Consider the following 24700-nt stretch of genomic DNA (forward strand, 5'->3'; position numbering starts at 1 on the left):
GCCCAAAACGTCAGCTTTTGTGCTCCTGAGATGCTGCTTGGGCTGCTGTGTTCATCCAGCTTCACACTTTGTTATCTTCAAAAATGGTTTACTCTGTTTGGCTAGGAATGGTTTACTCTTTACAAAGCCACAACTGGAAATTTTCAAGGTGTCTAGACGCCCTATTATTAAATCATAGGCCTGAGTAATTTACTGACATCAGATTTTAAGTTAAATGGTCTCTAATTTCCTGGCTTCCAACGATCACCTTTATTCTATATTAAACTAACTTGCAGTTTTCCAATCCAAAGGAACCATTTCCAATCCAAACCAAGAACTGGGGAAGTGTTACAATTAGGACTTCTGCAATGTTCCCAGAAGACCTAAAGCTGACCCAAAGGAACAATAATGTATCAACATCAAGTGTTATCGGCAACTAGAAAGCACAGCCAAAAAAATGGAAGCAGCTGATTCAGTATCCAGTTTTCAAACAAAAACTGGACAATACGTTGAGCGAAAACAATTTACACAACCACGTGGAAAAAGCCAAAGAGTGAGAATAACTGTTTCTCTGTCTGTAGAAGTTGCCAAACCCAGGTTTCTCCAGCACTTTGTTTTTGAGTGAAAATAATTGGACTGCTTTTTCCCCATACTGCATCATGGGATGCAGTCCCAGAAAGGTTCACACAAGTGGAGGACAAATGAGATTAGTATATCATGGACATATTCACACATAACATCATTTGTGAAGTTGATTAGAAACATATCAGTATGAAGCAGGGCTAGAAACCTGTTTAGAAGGTACAAATATGGATTTGCACAAAGGTGGGCACAGATTTAGGAAGCGACTTTCAAGGATTTTGAAAGGGACACATTAGGAAAAGAGGGAAGAATATGTTTTTTGAAGTTGCACATGTTCATCAAGATAAAATAAGCCACTGACTGAAATGAATATTCTTCTTCCACTCTGCTTCCAAGTTAGCTATATGATAGAAATTTTATTGCAGAATGGTAATAGAGTAGTGTAACGGGTTAGAAAGGCTTAGAGGAAGCACATTCTGTTTAAATCAATTGTTGAGGAGATCCAATAATATTTGAAAGAAAACCAGAAGACTACTACTATATGACAGTTTTCAAGGAAGTGACAAGGTTGATGGAGTTCCACCTTGTAAAAACTTGGATTTCGTTATTTCAGAAACAAGAGCTGCTGGGGCAATCAAATGAATGTAAGGGAATCTACAGTAACATGCAAGAGAATAGGGAAGACACTAATGCTGTTAGGTAGGTTAAAAAGAATGCACACTGCATAAGTGGCCTGATTGTTTGGTCCAAAGTCTTTTTTTGGCATATCATATGTCATTCTATATTATTCCAGATATCATCTCTGAACTACTTCACAAAGATGTCACTGGCAATCAGCTGCCCTTATGCTTAAAAATTATCCATTCAGCTTTAATTGTAAACTTGGATGAGACTTAGAATCATAGAATCCCTACATTGTGGCAGCAGGCCATTCAGTCCATCACATTTACAACACCCCTTTGAACAACATCCCACCCAGACCCATTCCCCCAACCCAATCTCTGTAATCTACCTAGCCTGGACATTTATCATGGCCAATCCACCTGACCTGAACATCTCTGGACCATGGGAGGAAACCAAAGCACACACAGAAAACCCATAGAAACATGGGAAGAATATGCAAATTCCACACAGACAGACAGTCACTAGAGTAGAATCGAACCCAGGCTTGAGGCACTATGAAGCAGCAGTGCTAACCACAGCCACCATGCTGACTTAAGCATGTGTAACTGGGAAAATACTAGATCAGCAAAAATGCAGTAAAGAATCACAGAGGTCTACGGCACAGAAAAAGGCCCTTCCACCCATTAAGTCTGCACCAGTCAAAAACAAGCACCTAACCATTCTAATCTCATTTTCCAATAATACAAAGTACTCTTCACAACTGTCAGCACCACGTGACCCAGAATTGCCCAAAAGTCTAATGTGAAGATTGGTATTCACAATTCTGTCCCCCAAATTCAAAAAAACATTAATTGTGATCAAAGTAATTCACAATGAGATTTACAAGTCAGGAAAACTTTATAAAATACAAAACTGTCAACGCTGTATTTGGGAAATGTCCCTAGTGATCGGAAAAAAAGGTATGGGTTGTCTGACAAATATAAATTTCAAATCTGATATTCTAATAAGTTGAGACTTGGAGATTCTCAAATGTTAATTTTCATACCCTATTTGACTTTGCCACAATCTAAAGAACTCACCGCTCCATAAAACGATTTTTGAAAGACAAATCAACATAAAATACTGCAGATGCAGAAAATATCCTTTCAATGGATCCGTGCAGAGGTTACTGTCAACTAGCTATTGCACTTACAATTGAAATTAGGTTACTGGCCCTTCTGAACTAAACTGGGTAATTGCAGATAAGTAATGGTCACCAGGGTCACTAGAACTGATAACAGCTCACGCAGTTAGAGGGTTATGGGTGCTCAGTCGATGAAAGTGTCGGTTCAGAACAGTGACAACAGCGTTCATTCTGGCCGAGGTAGACTGGAGGCCTGTCCCAGAGAATGGAAGGCAATGGCAAACGACCACGAACAACATTTTGCCAACAGACAGTGAGCCGAGGAACTACCTGTAAGGAGGGCGCACACAATAGTACAAAAAATCCAAGATAATAGATGCAGTTAGACGTATTGGGATTCCACGTCCTTCAATACAATTGCAATTCCCATAACGTCAGTAAAAATGACGTATTTATAATAAATTTGACTCATTCAATCTCTAACTAGTGGTCCTGACTATACTTTTTCGAAGTTGAAATGCCAGCATATCAGGTTGTGAGAAGAGGCAGGCCAATGTCGCCAGAAGTTTATGGGACACAGGCAGCGTGGGCCGACGTCCACGGGACTAGGCCCAGAGCCTGAGGCTGTAGGACCCGGTCCCCTCGCGGACTCACCCTGATGATGCCTTTCAGCTCCGGTGCCAAGTTGAGCAGCAGCAGGTAATGGGCGAACGCCGTGCCGAAATCCTCCCGCTCCAGGTAATCCTGGGCGCTCTGCAGGGAGCGGTAAACCAGGCGAACCCGGCCCCGGCGCCCAGTCCTCTGGGCCGACATCGAGAGCGGCGGTCGGGGGAATCCTGGCAAACGGCGGAAGCGACTCGAGCACCAAATCTCCGCCCATCTGGCGCGCGCCGCGACACCCGCCGGTCCCCACCCCCACACAGACTGTACTATCCCCACGTGCAGATCCACAACACACACACTCCTATCTTCACATACTTCTACCCCAACCACAGACACACACACACTCCTACCCTCCCCGCACGTGTACACGCACTCCTAACCACCCCATTCACCCCCACACTTCCTGAAAACAAACACACTGCTAGCCCATGCCCACACATACACACTCATAAATACCCCCAACACATACATACACACTCCTAACGCCACCAGACACACAAATACACACGCCTAACCACCTCTGCAGGCACTCTTCCAGCACCTCACCCCAGACACACACATCCTACCTCACAAACAATACATACAGACCCAAATCCTAGCCCATACAGACCTCTCCCCCACACACCAACATCACCCCCATACCACACAAACCCCACACAATACTTCTCCCCTATCTGCAACATCCCACATCCAGCCCCAAGTCCCCAACCAAATGCACACACTTCTCATATACGTCTCCCCCCCCACACCCCGCACACACATTCCTCATTTCCCTTAGACACACAGATCCCCCTCCAAGCCCTCCCCTGCACACTCACACATCCCTTGCCTAAACACACATACACCCTAAAATTTCTACCCCTTTCCCTCCATGATTCTCTCAAATTACAAACTTGAACTCTGATTTTCAGAGTTGGAATGGTGACAGGAAAGCTGACATTTCACGTCTGGACCCTTTTTCAGAAGTGGGCTTTCCTGCTCTCTGATGTTGCTTGGCCTGCTGTGTTCGTTCAGCTCTACACCTTATTTCAGATTCTCCAGCATCAGCAGTTCCCACTATCTCTGAATCACATTTATTGAGGTGGTCACACCTCCACTTAAGGGTCTGGAGGGGATGACTCTCTCTCCCACGCAGACACACACTCTCTCTCTCTCTCTACACCCCCCCATATATATATACACACACACACACACACACACACACACACACACACACACACGTGAATCCATGGAGTGAATTTGAATTTGTATTTGCAGATACATTCCATTCTGGTCAAAAAGCACACAATTTATAGACAGTGAGTCAATGTGGCGTTTCATAAATTCCAACCTGAGAAGTACAACCAGTCTAACTGCAAACCAAAACACAAACAGATTCTGAACAAGGTTTCACACCTAACATGCATTGTCTGACCTAAAATGTCACATTTTCGTTACACTGAAAACCTTTAGTTCTCTCAGGACGATGGCTTGAAAGGAATTTAGGGATTTACATATCCATATTAATCTATTAAGACTTTCTAACTGATTAAAGATTTAGCAGCATCTTAGGTTTAATATATCCTCATTATTGGTGTGAACCTTTGATCTTTTACTAATAAATTGTGTATCTCTCTCACTAACACCTGAAGAACAAGTGCCGCTCTGAAAGCTTGTGTTTTCAAATAAACCTGCACTGTGGACTTGTTTCTTGGAAATGAGATGGACCAAGTAGACTAACTGCCAGTGGTAGAACATTTAGGAAACCATACTAATTTTATCGTAAGGTGGAGAATGATGTTCAACAATCCAGAGTGTTGACACACTGAGATCTCAGTTGGGCATGAACAGTACCAGGAAAGATTGACTGCTGTGCGAAGTTGGTGGGTACACAGTATTGTAATTGAACAATGAACTAACTTCAAAGAGGTTTTGCCTCCGCCGCATTGCTCCCAGGATGAGGCATTCCACTCCCGCACATCCCAGATGTCCACGTTCTTCCAGGACCGCTACTTTCCCCCCCGCAGTGGTCAAGAACGCCCTTGACCACGTCTCCCGCATTTCCCGCAACACATCCCTCACACCACGCCCCCGCCACAACCGTCCCCTGAGGATCCCCATCATCCTCACATACCACCCCACCAACCTCCGATAAAACGTCTCATCCTCCGACACTTCCGCCATCTACAATCCAACCCCACCACCTAAGCCATTTTTCCATCCCCACCCTTGTCTGCCTTCCGGAGAGACCACTCTCTCCGCGACTCCCTTGTCCGCTCCAAACTCCCCTCCAACCCCACCACACCCGGCACCTTCCCTGCAACCGCAGGAAGTGCTATACTTGCCCCCACACCTCCTCCCTCACCCCCATCCCAGGCCCCAGGATGACCTTCCATGTCAAACAGATGTTCACCTGCACATCTGCCAATGTGGTATATTGTATCCATTGCACCCGGTGTGGCTTCCTCTACATTGGGGAAACCAAGCGGAGGCTTGGGGACTTTTTTGCAGAACACCTCCGCTCGGTTTGCAACAAACAACTGCACCTCCCAGTCGCGAACCATTACAACTCCCCCTCCCATTCTTTAGATGACATGTCCATCATGGGCCTCCTGCAGTGCCACAATGATGCCACCCGAAGGTTGCAGGAACAGCAACTCATATTCCGCTTGGGAACGCTGCAGCCCAATGGTATCAATGTGGACCTCACAAGCTTCAAAATCTCCCCTTCCCCTAGTGCATCCCAAAACCAGCCCAGTTCTTCCCCTCCCCCCACTGCATCACAAAACCAGCCAAGCTCGTCCCCTCCCCCCACTGCATCCCAAAACCAGCCCAGCCTGTCTCTGCTTCCCTAACCTGTTCTTCCTCTCACCCATCCCTTCCTCCCACCTCAAGCCGCACCTCCATTTCCTGCCTACCACCTCTTCCAGCCTCCTTGACCTGTCCGTCTTCCCTGGACTGACCTATCCCCTCCCTACCTATACTCTCCTCTCTATCTATCTTGTTTTCTCTCCATCTTTGGTCCACCTCCCCCTCTCTCCCTATTTATTCCAGTTCCCTCTCCCCATCCCCCTCTCTGATGAAGTGTCTAGGCCCGAAACATCAGCTTTTGTGCTCCTGAGATGCTGCTTGGCCTGCTGTGTTCATCCAGCTCCACAGTTTGTTATCTTAACTTCAAAGAGGAGTTGGTTTGGGTACAGTCAAGGTATATTCCCTCACAAGGGAAAGATGGAACAAACAAATCTAGAGGTCTCTGGATGACAAGCAGAATCAAAATTAAGATAAAGAAGAAAAAGCGTGCTTATGCTAAGTGTCAGAAAATAAAATTGAGATCCAAGAGGAATACCACAGATTCAGGTGGGTGGTGGAGACAGCAGATAAAAGATCCAAAGTGGAATTATGGGAGAAGACTGACAACCAACATAAAGGGATAACCCAAAGTCATCTGTAAGCATTTACAAGTTTTTGAGGAGGTGACAGAAAGCATCGAAGATGCTAACGCTGATGATTTGGTGTATACAGAATTCCAGAAGATGCCTGATAAAGTGCCGCACATCAGACTTACTAGGACAGTTATAGGTGACAGAATAAAAGAGTCATCGCCAATGTGAATATGAAATTGTCTGAATGATAGAAAACATGGAATAATGCTCAATGGATACTTTTTGGACAGGAGAAAGGTTTGTAATGAAGTTTTTCAGGTGTTGGTACTGGGACCCATGCACTTTCTGATACGCATTAACGATCTAGATCTTGGCATGCAAGGTACATTTCAAAGTTTGTAGATTATGTAAAACTTCGAAGAATTATAAACTGCAAGGACAGTACCCTCCAAAAGGATGTTAAAAAGTTGGGAGAGTGGGCAGATAGGTGGCAGATGAAACTCAAAGCAGGAAAGTATGATATGAAACATTTTGATACAAAAACTTGGAGGGGGAACAGAACCAGACGGTGTGTGTGTGTGTGTGTGTGTGTGTGTGTGTGTGTGTGTGTGTGTGTGTGTGTGTGTGTGTATCTGTCAACAAAAATAGCTGGACAGGCTGAGACAGATATTAATAAATTATGCCATATTCTAGGCATCATTATTGGGGGCATGGAGTACAAGAGCTAATGCCAAGCTTACACAGGATGCTGGTTTGATCCCTACTAGAGTATTGTGTACGTTCTGGGTGCCACAGTTTAACAAGGATGTGATGTGCTGTAAAATGTGTAGAAGAGGTTTACAAGAATGGTTCCAGGGTTGAGAAACTTACAGATAAATGAGGGATGAAAAATTGGAGAAGTTGGGACTTTTTTTTGGAGACAGGAAAGCTAAAAGACATGATCAAGGTTTTTGAATCATGAAGTGGCTGCAGAGAGTAGATAGGGAGAAGCAGTTTACACTTCTAAAAGGAACAGGAATGGGAAGACAGAGATTTAAAGTGATTTGCAAGGGATGTGAGGGTAAATGAGATAAAATCTTTTTTACACAATAAGTAGTACGACAGAGGTTCTAATCTTTTCAGTATCAAGGTCCACTTCAATGAGACAAATAATTCCACAGCAAACCCACTTTGTTCAGCTGAAGTGATTGCTCAAAAATGTCACATTTACTTGTGATTACTATGGTTACAGCCTTACTAGAGAGGTTTAGAACATAACGCAAGCAACAAGTTAAAGAAGAATCAAAAGCACTAATGTTTCAAATCCATCGGTTACAATACATTGTTCTCAGCTGCGAGCATCCAAACATTTTTAAAATCTGCTCAACTCATCTATTTCTGACTATTTATGAATAATGGAGCACAACAAAATGTAAGAGCAAGTAAATTGCAATTTCCCAGATGAATGGGCCTGCTGGTGTCACAAGGCTTTTAGATTGGCAAAGCAATCTTCCCACTAGTAGCTAACACCTTTTGCAGCACTTCCTTGATATCAGCTGACATGTTGGCAATTCGCTTTAATGCTGTATTATCAGAGAATGAAATTTTTTCGATCTCTTTTGTAGCATCAGTGCCCAACATTATACCTTGGATTTTCTTTAGTGCAGGTGCAATTAAGGTTTCACTAATGGCGTGCAGCTTTTTTGATTTTACTACAAATTCAGCCACTAGGTAATGAGCCTCTTGAGCTTTATCTGATACCACACACTCCATCTGACATTGGATCCACTTGATTTTTTGATCTTTCAAGCTCTTGAAGTATTAGATGTGTTTGTTCACAAGAGATGTATGTTTCATTTGTAAATGGTGTCTTAACTTGGTACCATCACAGTGTTTGCCGACTTCTCTCTGCAAAAAAGACATTGAAGTAAGGGGAAAGCAGCATCTCCTGTTCATGAAAATCCAAAGGCCATGATACTGTCTCTGAACAGTTCTTGTTTTTTACTTAAACAAAAACAGAAATTGCTGGAGAAATTCAGCAGGTCTGGCCCTGGATACTGAACTTGAAATGCCAACTCTGCTTTCTCTCCATAGATGCAGCCAGACCCACTGAATTTCTCCCGACATTTCTGCTTTTACATAGAAGCATTACATAGAACATTACAGCACAGTACAGGCCCTCGGCCCTCGATGTTGTGCCGACCTGTCATACCAATCTCAAGCCCATCTAACCTACACTATTCCATGTATGTCCCTATGCTTATCCAATGACGACTTAAATGTACCTAAAGTTGGCGAATCTACTACCGTTGCAGGCAAAGCGTTCCATTCCTTTACTACTCTCTGAGTAAAGAAACTACCTCTGACATCTGTCCTATATCTTTCACCCCTCAATTTGAAGCTATGCCCCCTCGTGCTCGTCGTCACCATCCTAGGAAAAAGGCTCTCCCTATCCACCCTATCTAACCCTCTGATTATTTTATATGTTTCAATTAAGTCACCTCTCAACCTTCTTCTCTCGAACGAAAACAGCCTCAAATCCCTCAGCCTTTCCTCGTAAGACCTTCCCTCCATACCAGGCAACATCCTAGTAAATCTCCTCTGCACCCTTTCCAAAGCTTCCACATCCTTCTTATAATGCGGTGACCAGAACTGTACACAATACTCCAAGTGCGGCCGCACCAGAGTTTTGTACAGCTTCACCATAACCTCTTGGTTCCGGAACTCGATCCCTCTATTAATAAAAGCTAAAACACTGTATGCCTTCTTAACAGCCCTGTCAACCTGGGAGGCAACTTTCAAGGATCTGTGTACATGGACACCGAGATCTCTCTGCTCATCTACACTACTAAGAATCTTACCATTAGCCCAGTACTTTGCATTCCGGTTACTCCTACCAAAGTGTATCACCTCACACTTGTCTGCATTAAACTCCATTTGCTACCTCTCAGCCCAGCTCTGCAGCTTATCTGTGTTTCTCTGCAACCTACAGCATCCTTCGTCACTATCCACAACTCCACCGACCTTAGTGTCGTCTGCAAATTTACTAACCCATCCTTCTACGCCCTCATCCAGGTCATTTATAAAAATGACAAACAGCAGTGGACCCAACACCGACCCTTGCGGTACACCACTAGTAACTGGTCTCCAGGATGAACATTTCCCATCAACTACCACCCTCTGTCTTCTTTCAGCAAGCCAATTTCTGATCCAAACTGCTATATCTCCCACAATTCCATTCCTCGTCATTTTGTACAATAGCCTATTGTGGGGAACCTTATCGAACGCCTTGCTGAAATCCATTGTTTCAGATCTTCAGCATCCATCCACAGTTCTTTGTTTTATTTTGCTTTTCTTCTTTGGGTTCTGTGTTTCACTGACTGAATTAACTGAAGAATCACCTCTTTTGGCAGAAACAAACTTGTGCATTTCTTCTTTGAGTTCAAAACTCAGCTCAGTGACATGACTGAAAAAAAATCCAATAATATTCACTCTGAAATCTGTACAAATGTGCAAACCTGTCTGAGCACGCAGGCCAATTTAACAGATATTTCAATTGCAATTCAATTTACCATGCATGCGCAGTTCCTGCTCATATCAGAAACACAATATGCAATCATTGCACATGCTCATACCAACTGTCTTAGAGTGCATAAGCTGATAGCATTAGCAAGCAGATTTCCCTTCTCCTGTGTCCATCAGCTAATGAATGTTGGCAGATATAGCCTTCAGTAATAGACACTGACAACCTGGATGCGATCAGAGGCTCAAATCCAGCCTTGATGCTTGGCTAAAGTGGTGCTGCTTCCCAAACATTTCATGGCAACTTATCACCTTGTCATAGTGAAAAACTACTGAGTGAGGATATGGATGCAACACCTGCAGTGTGGTGGAAGCAACTGATTGGCACATGATAATGTGTTTGTTTGAACAGCGATTGCAGACATGATGGATTGAGTGTTGTCCTTCAAGGCTGTAACACTTCTATGATTCTGTGACATCCCTCTACCTTTGTCCAGTTTCCTGTCATTCTTAGACATCCTGTACCTTTCAACTGTCAGGTCTTGGTCTGTATCATTTTCTAAGAGAAGAGGTCATATGACACCAGGTTATAGTCTAACGTTTACTTGATAACACTGATTTCGTAGTGCTGCTCCTTTGGTAGGTGACGTGTGATTTCAAATAAACCTGTTGGACTGTAACCTGGTGTCGTGTGACTTCTGACCTTGTCCACTCCAGTCCAATACCAGCATCCCTACATCATATCATTTTGTAGGCACCCCTTCATCCCCCTCAAACCCTTCCTTTTTTCTGCTTTCATTCACTTTTCTTTTAATTTTATTCAGCCTCTTTCACCCTTAGCCACCATTCCCTTCACTCCCCCTCTCTTTCCCCTCACTCCTCCCCTCTTACACCTCAACCCACCCTTCCTTCCCCTCAACACTCCCCTCTTTCCTCTCAACATTCCCCTTTTACCCCTCATCACCTGTGATATTTAATAACCTCCAGTCAGCACAACTCAAAAATAATTAACCCCTTAAAGTTAAGACAATTAAACAAAACTGTCAAGAAATAGAATGTGGCAGCCTAATCTTTCCAACTTACAAACGATTTCTAAAGCAGAAAGCAGCGGTTTGAGTGCTGTGCATCTAGTAAATGGACAGCAGTGGTACTAGAGATGTGGATGTGCTGAGACTCTTTACTGGATGGGAACAAGAAGTGAACAACAGAATATCTTTAGCTAACATGCAGAACTTGAAAAATACAATTCTAAATATTTGCACTGGAAATTTCAAGGATAAAATTGATAAGAAAGTGTGAAAAAATTCTAACAACAAAAATAATGTTTTGCTGATTGGGAGTTAATTAGCATATGGTAATTGATAATAGACTGATATTTCCCATGCCATTGTGTGCAATACGTCAAGGAATAAGGTGGCTCTCTCTTGCCTGTCTCCACTCTCTATTACTTTTCCACTCCTACCTCTATTTGCTTCTGCTCATCTTTCCTTACACTTTTTGTTTCTTGACTTTTCAAAAAAAAAATTCTTCTTTCTTTGGCTAGGGGATGGTGGGTGATAACATAGTTCATGTGACAGGGGAAGAAGACATAAACAACTGTGAGCTGTGTACAAGGCAGGGCTACAGAATTTCATGCACTCTCAGGGGTTCTTCTCTGATGCCATAGCCAGTAGCTGTGTCTCTCCCTACCCTTCATCTTCTTACTTGTTTTTCCCCTATTCTCCCCATTTATTACTCCTGGTTTCTTGAATTTTCACTCTGTCCTTTTCTCCTCCCATCCACTTTGCTCTTAATTGATTCTATTTAATATCTTGCACTGAAATGATTATCTGACATTATCAAGTTTGCTGGTTGTAATCTCTTGCTTGTAAACATTCCAATAACTCCAGGTAATACTCAGGTGAAATTCACCAAGTTCCTCAGTTTTCTACATGTCACATGAGCTTGGCAATACTTTGAACTATTCCCATTCTCTTGTATAATAAAACTGAGAAACATTGAACACCCTCATGCTTTGAAAATCCAGGTCAGTCAAATCACTCATCTTTGGTGGCTCGTCCTTTTGGAGTACACATAACACAACTCAACTGGACTGAGATGTCACAAATTAACATTCTCCACTTATTGCTATTCAAAAACCAAACAATTTTGTAAGTAACACTTATTAAATGAGTGAAGTAACTTACCAGCTTGTTTGACTAGGTGCTACATTGGATAGGACTAGTCGTTGGCTTCACATGTCAGTCTTTTGTCAAGCGACCTTTTAATTTGCTCACAGTGAACCATCTGACCCAGAATCCAGCATAGACTGTCCTGAGGTTTTGAAAGTCTGTTCTTGTGTAATACTTTTCAGGTCAGTTATTTTCTTACTGACATATATCCATGATCTGCTGGATACAGAAGAGGACAGTTTAACTTTCTGAAGAAGGATCTAGGCCCGAAACATCAGTTTTCCTGCTCCTATGATGCTGCTTGGCCTGCTGTGTTCATCCAGCTCTACACCTTGTTGTCTTTAATTGGCCAATGCCCAGGTATAATGTAAACATTGGAAAATCACGGGATTGTACATTTGTGTTCTGACATCCATTTGATTCTCCTTTACACAGGTAATCATTTGCACTGAGTGCAGAACCAAGAAAACTTCCATGTTTTGCTCTTTCAAAAACTTGCTTTAAAGCTTTCTGGACTAGAGCTTACAGGGAAGGCATTCTTCTATGCTCTGCTGGACAGTTCTCATTACTTAAGTAAGTATTTCCATCACTTGATCAATCAGCCTGGCCATTTGTGCTTTTGAAAACTATGTTTCAAGAAACAATGATGGAAGTATACTTCTGCCCTACTCACATCTGTAAAATTAGAGGATCAAATCATAAATCACACATCTACTGTGAATGTAATCTATTACTAAACACCTCTGCTGTTCAGTTAGGAGATTCCATAATAAATGCCTGCAGCAACTCAGGGCAGCATGTCGGCTCAGTGGTTTGAGCGTCATAGCACCAGGGACCCAGGTTCAATTCCACCCTCGGGCAGCTGTCTATGCAGAGTTTGAACATTCTCCCCGTGTTTGCATGGGTTTCTTCTGGGTGCTCCCACAAAGGTGTACACATTAGGTGGGCTGGCCATTCTAAATTGCCCACAGCGTCCAGGGATATGTAGATTAGGCAAATTAGCCATGGGAAATGCCGGGATAGGGTAGGTGGTGCATCTGAGTGTGATGTTCTTTGGAAAGTCGGTGTGGACTCAATGGGCCAAAGGGCCTGCTTCCACACTGTCGGTATTCTATGAAAAAGACAGCAAAACAGTTGATTAGCAAACATCAAAGATTTCACCATAAAACACAACTAAATACAGGTCACCAAAGCAATAGCAATTACAGGGCTACCTCTGTGTTATAGCTCAACCGAAAAGAGATCATTTTATTTTTTGACTGGTCCAGGAAACATAAGAGCAGTTGTCTCCCACATAATACATTTACATGTACATAATGAAAAATACAATCGATGTTGGTAATCTGAAACAAAGTAGAAAATGTTGGAACAACTCAGCAAGTTGGGCACGATCTGTGAAGAGAACAAGCAGAATGTTTATACCCGTTCTCATAGCTGGAAGATAGATGAACAGCATTTAGAAAGGATCAAAAGAAGAGAAAATGTGCAGGCTCACATAAGAAAACAGAATAAGCAGTAAAGTGCCTCAATCAAGCATTTCTACATCAGAAACTGCTTGAACCCCACATGGAAAGTTACATTTTCCCCATTCCCACATACCTTATCTTCATAGCTTACACAAACATGCAGTTTAATATTATTGACAGGTCAAGAGTCACACGAGTGACATTTTGACAGCAGGTTTCCCTCACTGAACAGCCAAAACAGGAAGTGGAACAATGGTTAAAATCACTGAATTCACCCTGCAAGAAATTATCGTAACTCTACAGTTTCCTGCCAAGAATCCACTCAGACATGCCAACTCCACCATCTCATGTATTGGGGAAAAAGGCCAGGTATTCTCAAAGTTGGACCAATTGCGGAGTAGAAAAGTGAATCTGAAAAGGGTAGATACGGACAGAAGTGTCATGATTTGAAGTTTTTGTGTTAAGTTCCTACCCTATATAAAGATGGAAAAAATCAGGTAAAAGCTGTCGGAGTAAGAAAAAGAGTATCAGAGATGATGGGAACTGCAGATGCTGGAGAATTTCAAGATAATAAAATGTGAGGCTGGATGAACACAGCAGGCCAAGCAGCATCTCGGGAGCACAAAAGCTGACGTTTCGGGCCTAGACCCTTCATCAGAGAGGGGGATGGGGAGAGGGAGCTGGAATAAATAGGGAGAGAGGGGGAGGCGGACCGAAGATGGAGAGGAAAGAAGATAGGTGGAGAGAGTATAGGTGGGGAGGTAGGGAGGGGATAGGTCAGTCCAGGGAAGACGGACAGGTCAAGGAGGTGGGATGAGGTTAGTAGGTAGCTGGGGGTGCGGCTTGGTGTGGGAGGAAGGGATGGGTGAGAGGAAGAACTGGTTAGGGAGGCAGAGACAGGTTGGACTGGTTTTGGGATGCAGTGGGTGGGGGGGAAGAGCTGGGCTGGTTGTGTGGTGCAGTGGGGGGAGGGGACGAACTAGGCTGGTTTAGGGATGCAGTAGGGGAAGGGGAGATTTTGAAACTGGTGAAGTCCACATTGATACCATATGGCTGCAGGGTTCCCAGGCGGAATATGAGTTGCTGTTCCTGCAACCTTCGGGTGGCATCATTGTGGCACTGCAGGAAGCCCATGATGGACATGTCATCTAGAGAATGGGAGGGGGAGTGGAAATGGTTTGCGATTGGGAGGTGCAGTTGTTTGTTGCGAACTGAGCGGAGGTGTTCTGCAAAGCGGTCTCCAAGCCTCCGCTTGGTTTCCCCAATGTAGAGGAAGCCGCACCGGGTACAATGGATGCAGTATACCACATTGGCAGATGTGCAGGTGAACCTCTGCTTAATGTGGAATGTCATCTTGGGGCCTGCGATAGGGGTGAGGGAGGAGGTGTGGGGACAAGTGTAGCATTTCCTGCGGTTGCAGGGGAAGGTGCCGGGTGTGGTGGGGTTGGAGGGCAGTGTGGAGCGAACAAGGGAGTCACGGAGAGAGTGGTCTCTCCGGAAAGCAGACAGGGGAGGGGATGGAAAAATGTCTTGGGTGGTGGGGTCGGATTGTAAATGGCGGAAGTGTCGGAGGATGATGCGTTGTATCCGGAGGTTGGTAGGGTGGTGTGTGAGAACGAGGGGGATCCTCTTAGGGCGGTTGTGGCGGGGGCGGGGTGTGAGGGATGTGTTGCGGGAAATACGGGAGACGCGGTCAAGGGCGTTCTCGATCACTGTGAGGGGAAAGTTGCGGTCCTTAAAGAACTTGGACATCTGGGATGTGCGGGAGTGGAATGTCTTATCGTGGGAGCAGATGCGGCGGAGGCGGAGGAATTGGGAATAGGGGATGGAATTTTTGCAGGAGGGTGGGTGGGAGGAGGTGTATTCTAGGTAGCTGTGGGAGTTGGTGGGCTTGAAATGGACATCAGTTACAAGCTGGTTACCCCGCCCACGGCCAACGACCTCATCGCTCCGCCCACAACCTCCACAGCCAGCAACCCCAGAGGAGACAGCCACACTCAGCCCTGCCGCATCTTCACCATCCCCCCAGACCTCCCACTGACTGAGGACGAACGGTCAGTCCTTAGCAAGGGGCTCACCTTTGTCCCCCTACAACCACACATCAACGAATACCAGTCACGGTTGGACATAGAGCAGTTTTTCCGCCGTCTTCGCCTCCATGCCTACTCCTCAACCGGGAACCTAACCCTCCTTCCACTGACCCCTTCACCCACTTCCAACACAAGTCCTCCTCCTGGACACCACACCCAGGCCTCCTACCCTCTCTCGACCTCTTCATCTCCAACTGCCGTCGAGACATGAACCGCCTCAACCTCTCCACCCCTCTCACCCACTCCAACCTCTCCCCCGCAGAACGGGCAGCCCTCCGCTCCAACCCCAACCTCACCATCAAACCCGCAGACAAGGGAGGCGCAGTGGTAGTATGGCGCACTGACCTCTACATCGCCGAGGCCAGACGCCAACTCTCCGACACCACCTCCTACCACCTCCTCGATCATGACCCCACAGCCGAGCACCAAACTATCATCTCCAACACCATTCACGACCTCATCATCTCAGGGGACCTCCCACCCACAGCCTCCAACCTCATTGTTCCCCAACCCCGCACGGCCCGTTTCTATCTCCTTCCCAAAATCCACAAACCTGCCTGCCCTGGTCGACCCATCGTCTCAGCCTGCTCCTGCTCCACCGAACTCATCTCCACCTGTCTGGACTCCATTTTCTCCCCTTTGGTCCAGGAACTCTCCACCTACGTCCGTGACACCACCCACGCCCTCCACCTCCTCCAGGACTTCCAATTCCCTGGCCCCCAACACCTCATATTCACCATGGACGTCCAGTCCCTGTACACCTGCATTCCGCATGGAGATGGCCTCAAGGCCCTCCGCTTCTTCCTGTCCCGCAGGCCCGACCAGTCCCCCTCTACCGACACTCTCATCCGCCTAGCTGAACTCGTCCTCACACTCAACAACTTCTCTTTTGACTCCTCCCACTTCCTACAGACTAAGGGGGTGGCCATGGGCACCCGCATGGGCCCCAGCTATGCCTGCCTCTTTGTAGGTTACGTGGAACAGTCCCTCTTCCGCACCTACACAGGCCCCAAACCCCACCTCTTCCTCCGGTACATTGATGACTGTATCGGCGCCGCCTCTTGCTCCCCAGAGGAGCTCGAACAGTTCATCCACTTCACCAACACCTTCCACCCCAACCTTCAGTTCACCTGGGACATCTCCAGCACATCCCTCACCTTCCTGGACCTCTCAGTCTCCATCTCAGGCAACCAGCTTGTAACTGATGTCCATTTCGAGCCCACCGACTCCCACAGCTACCTAGAATACACCTCCTCCCACCCATTCTCCTGCATAAATTCCATCCCCTATTCCCAATTCCTCCGCCTCCGCCGCATCTGCTCCCAGGATGAGGCATTCCAGTCCCGCACATCCCAGATGTCCAAGTTCTTCAAGGACCGCAACTTTCCCCCCACAGTGATCAAGAACGCCCTTGACCGCGTCTCCCGTATTTCCCGCAACACATCCCTCACACCCCGCCCCCGCCACAACCGCCCTAAGAGGATCCCCCTCGATCTCACACACCACCCTACCAACCTCCAGATACAACGCATCATCCTCCGACACTTCCGCCATTTACAATCCGACCCCACCACCCAAGACATTTTTCCATCCCCTCCCCTGTCTGCTTTCCGGAGAGACCACTCTCTCCGTGACTCCCTTGTTCGCTCCACACTGCCCTCCAACCCCACCACACCCGGCACCTTCCCCTGCAACCGCAGGAAATGCTACACTTGTCCCCACACCTCCTCCCTCACCCCTATCGCAGGCCCCATGATGACATTCCACATTAAGCAGAGGTTCACCTGCACATCTGCCAATGTGGTATACTGCATCCATTGTACCCGGTGCGGCTTCCTCTACATTGGGGAAACCAAGCGGAGGCTTGGAGACCGCTTTGCAGAACACCTCCGCTCAGTTCGCAACAAACAACTGCACCTCCCAGTCGCAAACCATTTCCACTCCCCCTCCCATTCTCTAGATGATATGTCCATCATGGGCCTCCTGCACTGCCACAATGATGCCACCCGAAGGTTGCAGGAACAGCAACTCATATTCCGCCTGGGAACCCTGCAGCCATATGGGATCAATGTGGACTTCACCAGTTTCAAAATCTCCCCTTCCCCTACTGCATCCCTAAACCAGCCTAGTTCGTCCCCTCCCCCCACTGCACCACACAACCAGCCCAGCTCTTCCCCCCCACCCACTGCATCCCAAAACCAGTCCAACCTGTCTCTGCCTCCCTAACCAGTTCTTCCTCTCACCCATCCCTTCCTCCCACACCAAGCCGCACCCCCAGCTACCTACTAACCTCATCCCACCTCCTTGACCTGTCCGTCTTCCCTGGACTGACCTATCCCCTCCCTACCTCCCCACCTATACTCTCTCCACCTATCTTCTTTACTCTCCATCTTCGGTCCGCCTCCCCCTCTCTCCCTATTTATTCCAGCTCCCTCTCCCCATCCCCCTCTCCGATGAAGGGTCTAGGCCCGAAACGTCAGCTTTTGTGCTCCCGAGATGCTGCTTGGCCTGCTGTGTTCATCCAGCCTCACATTTTATTATCTCGGAGTAAGAAAAACATGTTTTGGGGAAAATATCACTCTGTATCCTAATGGTTTCAATAGACTTCTTCACTGACATTTTTCAAGGACAACAAATGCGCTTATGAACGCTTGGCTGAATTTCTATAAAAAACTACAAAAATATAATCTCAGCATCCATGTAAGACTGAGTTCACATTTTGATTTATATATGAAAAAGGCTAACAAGATTTAACTGTCTTTATGGTCACTGAATTTAAGTTTATTTTTATAACAGACTCGGAATTTAAAAATCCTGTAATGGGTTTCATGAATGGTACATTATTTCAGTATTAATTCTGTATGACTGAGTTCCATTAAATGTTAGAAGTTTTTATTTCCATTCCAAATAGATCCTGAGGTCTACCAAAAATGGATACTAGATTAAGAGCTATGGAGGTGGCATGAATTGGAACAGAAGGGACACAGAGGGTAAGAGAAGTCTTGGGGCTAGATGTAAGAAGTGAGGGATAGAGTACTTAAAACAACTGGGATAAGTCTGTTTTAACCATTCACCAAACGGCTTTGTCACCCAGAATTTTTTTCTGGGTTCAAGCAAAGGCCACCAATGCAGGTAACCTGGTCATTATTTCATTGCTGCTTGTGTGACCTGGCTGCGCTTCCTGCATTGCAACCCGACTACACTTCAAGAGTATGAATTTACTATGAAGCACTTCGAAATATTTTGGGTAAAGAAAGGTCACTTCAAAAAGCAAATTCAGAGCTTTGTTTTCCTAAGTGCATACTGGGTGGTTTTAATTAACATTCTATTTAATTCAGGATACCCAATCCTGTGTTATTGCCTTCCTACACACCACTGGTTTTGGGATTATTGTTGAATAATAAACTGAACAGAGGTATGATCCTAGTTACTCTCGAGTCCTCCACCACAGCTGCTATAACTAAGAGAGTAGAGTCCCTCTCATTCCACTTGACTTGCCTAAGCATTTTGCGATGTAACCAACAGAGATCAGTGTCTCACTCATCTTTAGTTCAATCTTTCCAGTTAGATCCCGATCTAATTGCTATACCTCTTCCTCTGTATCCTTTAACTGACTTTCACCAATCCCTTGAAAACTAATCTGAGCTTTAATTTAGTATCCTATCTGAAAGAACTCCACGAAGGCCAGTATCTTGTCACCAAGTTGAGGGTGGCATGGTGGCTCAGTGGTTAGCAGTGCTGCCTCACAGTGAAAGGGACCCAGGTTTGACTTCAGCTTTGGGTAACTGTCTGTTTGGTGTTTGCATGTTCTTCCTGTGTCTGGAGAGGTTTCCCCCAGGTGCTCTGATTTCTACCCACAGTCCAAAGGTGTGCAAGTTAGCTGGATTGGCTGTGCTAAATTACCCATAGTACTCAGGTTAGGTGCATTAGCCATGGGAAATGCAGAGTTACAGGGATAGAATGGAGGATGTGTCTGGGTGGAATGCTCTTTGGAGGGCTGGTGGAGACATGTTAGGCTGAATAGCAAGTTTCTAGACTGTACGGATTCTGTACAAAAGTCACCCTTTATTTATACATGCATAGTACGTGACATTGATGCAGCAAGCTTACAGCCTGGTCCTAAATTCAGCAGAAACCCTGACACTTCTATTCTCATGTCAGCCAGCGCTCCCAGATTAACAGCCCCAATCAGGAAGCTCATATTCTATGAGGTCTGCCTGGCTGACCTCATTACAATCAATGGAGCAGTCAACCTTTCATCCCCCTTAAGATTTCTTGTTATATTTCAAATTGGCCCTCTGCTTTCTTTGACTTTACATTTACATTTTTATAAAATTCTTTGCCATCTATTTTTTGTTTCCTGTCAATCTTTCTCTAAATCACCATTTTCATTACTCTTCTGATCTAAAATTCAGCTTTTGCTGTATTCTTTACATTGTGGAAATGTGTCTGGTCATTTCCTTTGGCTACTGCACTGTCCTGCTTTCCATCTCTTCTTTAAAATACAGCAAACATTTTATTAACTGGTGCCTATGGGACAAGGAGTATGTGGTTGATCAGATATTCCGGATAATTAAAAGATCCACATTGTCACTGTGAAAAAACACGATAAGTATTGGTAACATACTGCAAAGGGTGTACACATCACTGTTATACTTGATTTACAACACAAATCACTTAAATAATAACGCAACCTTGCCTTAAATAAAACTCACTGGTAAACAGCTTTCTGACATGCACCCTTAACTGACTACTTGGGGAAACACAGCAGATCATGGTATTTGAGGAGCAATTGACTCAAAATTTAATCAACTTTTGATATTTTGTGTGGCTATTCAATTAAACAAGTATATTTACATTGAGATAAACAAATTGCAAAGTCTACAATAATGGGACAGAATAATACAGTAAACTTTGGGGTATTTGAGGTATATAATTTTTGCTATTTTATTGGGGCTTCTGGTTCATAAGATGCCGGTTAAAACAAAGTTTGCTGTATATCCAAACACATCAACCCACAATCCTTCTGGCACACGAGACACACCATCCCATGGGATAATGAGGGAGAGCTGAAATACAGAATTTACTTCCTATTTTTCTCTGCTGTCACTCTGCTTCATCATTCAGATGTTGGGACTCAAAGTTTGATGCATTTCAATAGATAAGCTGTTCTCATTCCGAAGCATCTCAGCAAGCTCCTCCCAGTCATTAAGGTCAATACCAATGCACTTCATGGAGAGTTCTGGAGTGTCTTGAACCATTTTCTTTGTTCATCCTTAAAATTTATTCAGCCATTTCAGAGTTGAGAGACCAGAAACTGGCAGCAGGAAAAGTATTCAAACATCTAGACATAATGTTCAGTCCTACAAAGTAGGACGATGTATTGCTGGTAGATTTTCTCCAGCCACATTGTGTGTTGCTGATACACAGTCCAAATCTGTATACTGCAGGTCTGTGATGATGACTCTGGCTCTGCACATGAGCACTTTTGTTGGCAAATGCTCCCTACCTACTTTGTAGAAACCTGCCTGGCACAGAGGAATGCAGCAGGTCAGGCAGCATCAGAGGAGCAGGGAAGCTGATGTTTTGGGTCAGGACCCTTCAGAAAATATCTTCAGAAAAAGATTTCAGCTTTCCTGCTCCTCTGATGCTGCCTGGCCTGCTGTGTTCTTCCAGCTCTACACTGTGTTACCTCTGACTCCAGCATCGGCAGTTCTTACTATCTCTGATCCAGTATTGGATCTCACAGTCATACTAGCCTTTTGAGAATCTGGTCCAGTAAAGCATATTTGTCATTATCCGTCCTCTCTCCCTTTCAGTCTTTATATTAATAGGTTCTGTTCACGGTGTCTCAGATGTTCCTAACCTTCCCTTAAAAACCCAGTTAATTTCCTATCAATAGGCCTAAGATGGCCTCCTTCCTCAGGAAAACAACATTCTGTTCCAAAAGCAATTCTGGCCCATCTCCACTCTATTGTCAATGTTACCTCTGCCTAGCTTTACCCATCGACAATCAGCAATGGGTAACAGGATAGAAATGTTGAAGCTCAAATATGAAATGGTGCTTGTGACTCAGTAAGTCCACCATAATGGAGATGTACCAGATGGAAATACATAAAGCAGCTGGGATAGATGGGGGAAGTCTCCCCTGTCTCTCAGCTGTGCTGCCTGTCATCTTGTTTATTTGCCCCAGCTTTACACTCACCAGTTTTACCCCTGCACCCCATGGTTGAAAGGGAAAGTAGCCCTGTGGATATTTAATTCACCCAGCGGAGAGTAGGATATAGGACATAGCAGCCTACAAAAGGTATAGTTTTGAAAGACTGAAAAATCTGGAGATATCCATTATGATTGTGGTTCACTAGAACCATAAATAGTATGAGGTAGATGGAGGATAAACTAGAACAAGGAACACATTATGGTTGGTCCTCTCAGTTCCACAATCGGGTCTTACACAGTCCCCTCTAGCTCTTGCATCTGGGTTGCCTAAATCTCTCTTTTAAAGGCAACACCACACAACTACATAGATAACATCCCTCCCCCTTTATTTCCATATCACCCTTACTGATTTAAATCTATTCCGACAATTATAACTATTACACAGGCATTGCAGCTTATGCATACATATCAGGAATATTTCCAACAAAAAAATGGAAAAGGAAAAACGACCCTTCTGCAGTCTATATTGATATGAGCAGTCTCTCAGGGGGATGGCAGTTTCTAGAAGATTGTCTCCTTGTCTTAGTGCAGTTTCCTGGGCTTCCAGAAGTTCCCGTTGTGCTGCAGAAATGTCCCTCTCTGACTGACTATTGTTGCTTTGTGATGTTGCTGTTGTTTCCTCCCCAGGTACGGTCAACTCTGGCTCAGAGACAAATGACTCAGTTGACAAAACTGGCCCCATCATCAACTGGCTCAGTATTCTGAGGACATCCCCCTGTTGGTGAGGCGCAGTGACTAGCTGGACCAGGTGTTTACTCCAGACCAGTCCATCCCTAGTCTGCACCATATATGAGAACATCCTATTTGAGCCACCACTGCCACTTGGAAACATTTCTCCCCAGATGTATAATTCCAGGCCAATACAGTCCTTCCTTTCTGGAATACCCTTGACATCGAGTTTCCTCCTAGTTCTGATCATCTGGCCTTCTTGATTTTGTTCTACCACCTCTCTAGTCTCTTCTGGCCATACTAAATCAAACATGGTTCTCAGCTGGTGGTTGAACATTATGGATGCTGGTGAGCTCTAGGATATTCTGTGCGCCATGTTCCTGTACTTGCTGAGGAACTTGCTGAGTCACTGTCTGAGTGACTCCTCTCCAAGTAAGACCTTTAAGGCCTGCTTCAACATTTGTACAAATTTCTCCATCTAACTGTTCATTACAGGGTGATATGGAGCCAATCTCACATGTCTGATGCATGATTTTGCAGGTACTCCTTGAATTCTTGCACCATAAACTGTAGACCATTGTCACTCATGAGCTGTTCGGGATTCCTGAATCTGGCAAATATTTCATCTAATCAGTCTATTGTTGCTTCTGTCGATACCAACTTCATGACTGCCACCTCGAGCTGCTGGGAGTGGGCATCCATGACCAACAGTAACACCTGTCTCTCTACTGGTCCCACCAAATCTAAGTAAATCCATTGCATGGTGATTGAGGCCATTGCAAGGGGTGATGAGGTGACAAGGGCAGTGCCTTCCTTACTAACGTGCAGGATTCACATGATTCCACTTTCTCCTCAATGTGGGAATTCAAATTCAGCTAGTAAAAGTAGCTCCTGTCTATTCCCTTCATTCACTCCACACCTTTGGTGCGCTTGTTCCAGCATGTTTCCTCTTAACGGGGGAGGAATAACAACTCTAATTCCCCACATAAAACACCCTTCTGATACACACAACTTCCAACCTCCTGGACAGTGAGGGTGTAATTCTGGACAGTTTCTATGACAAACCCTTCCTCTCAGGACTAAGTCCAGCACTCAGCTCAAGACTGGGTTAAACCGGGTAACATTCTGGATCTGAATTGCTGATACCAGTATCTAATCATCCTGGGAAAAGTATATCATTTTGAGGTTCCAGTCAGGAGCATCTTTATTTTCTTGAATTAGTAACCTTGACAAAGCATCTGCATTGCCATGCTTCCACACCTGTCAGTATTTGACCTTATATGAGGTGGCTGACAGACCCAGGGCCCATTGTTGCAGGCATGCTGCTGCTGTACATGGATCAAAAATGGAGGTTAGTGGTCAGCAGCACAATGTGACTGCTGTGAAAGAAATGGGTGAACTTCTTATCCCCAAACACGATGCTCAATCCATCCTTTTCCACTTGGACATACTTCTCTTGTGTCTTCTCTGTGCGAACACCATGGGTCTTTCCTCTTCATTCAGTAAGACATGTGACCGTGTGGCACCAATCCCATAAAGTGAGGTGTCATGTGTCAATTGCAGTGCCAACTTCAGGTTAAAATGAGTCCACGCTTCCAAACTCTTTAAGGTTCACTTCACACCTGTAAATCTACTCGCATTCCTGGGTACATTTCCAGGCTGCCCTTTTCCAAGCAACCAATATAGGGGTTTTAGCACAGTTGCCAGATAAGACAGGAACCTGCCATAGTAGTTTACAAGTCTCAAGAACAGTCTGAGTTTGCCACTTTCTCTTGTCTAGGGGCCTTCATGATAGCCTCTATCTTGTTGGGTGTCTTGTGTAGTCCCTCACCATCGATTAATGTGGCCCAGGTATTCTACGGCATCTTTAGCAAACTCGTATTACTGTCATTTTACTTGTAGGTCGTGCTCCGGTAACCATTTTAGGGTTTCTTCTAGATTTTTCAAATGCTCCTCTTTCAAGGAGCCAGTAATTAAAATATCATCCAGTTAACAGTGGACTCCTGACATGCCACTTAATACTTGGTCCACGGCCCTCTGAAACAGAGCCAGCTCTGACGTGACGCCAAAAGGAAGTCGCTTGTAGTGGAACAGTCCCCTATGTATCACTATCATCAACAGTGGCTAGGGCCTCTTCATGACCCCCCTGTAGCTAGGCCGGGCACAGACCCATATTTGAGAATTTCTTTCCCCCTGCCAGTCCACTAAATGGGTCTTCTACGAGTGGAAGGGGTAGTGATCCACAATCAGT

General features: G+C 45.1%; 1 protein-coding gene across 3 annotated transcripts in view; it reads right to left on the reverse strand.

Annotated features, from left to right (window-relative positions):
* prmt9 (protein arginine methyltransferase 9) overlaps nucleotides 1-12239 on the reverse strand; it is a 78342-nt gene extending 66103 nt beyond the window's left edge. For 2 of the 3 annotated variants that reach the window (XM_048528430.2, XM_048528420.2), the window contains exon 1: nucleotides 2963-3270. In XM_048528430.2, coding sequence (XP_048384387.1) covers nucleotides 2963-3121 — 159 coding nt within the window. In that variant the 5' untranslated portion in view covers nucleotides 3122-3270. Of the gene's footprint in view, nucleotides 1-2962; nucleotides 3271-12020 lie in introns of those variants that run through there. The other variant, XM_059645218.1, reaches the window with a different exon arrangement.
* Nucleotides 12240-24700: the final 12461 nt, after the last annotated feature.

This window comes from Stegostoma tigrinum, chromosome 1, assembly GCF_030684315.1.
Source record: "Stegostoma tigrinum isolate sSteTig4 chromosome 1, sSteTig4.hap1, whole genome shotgun sequence".
Lineage (NCBI taxonomy): Eukaryota > Metazoa > Chordata > Chondrichthyes > Orectolobiformes > Stegostomatidae > Stegostoma > Stegostoma tigrinum.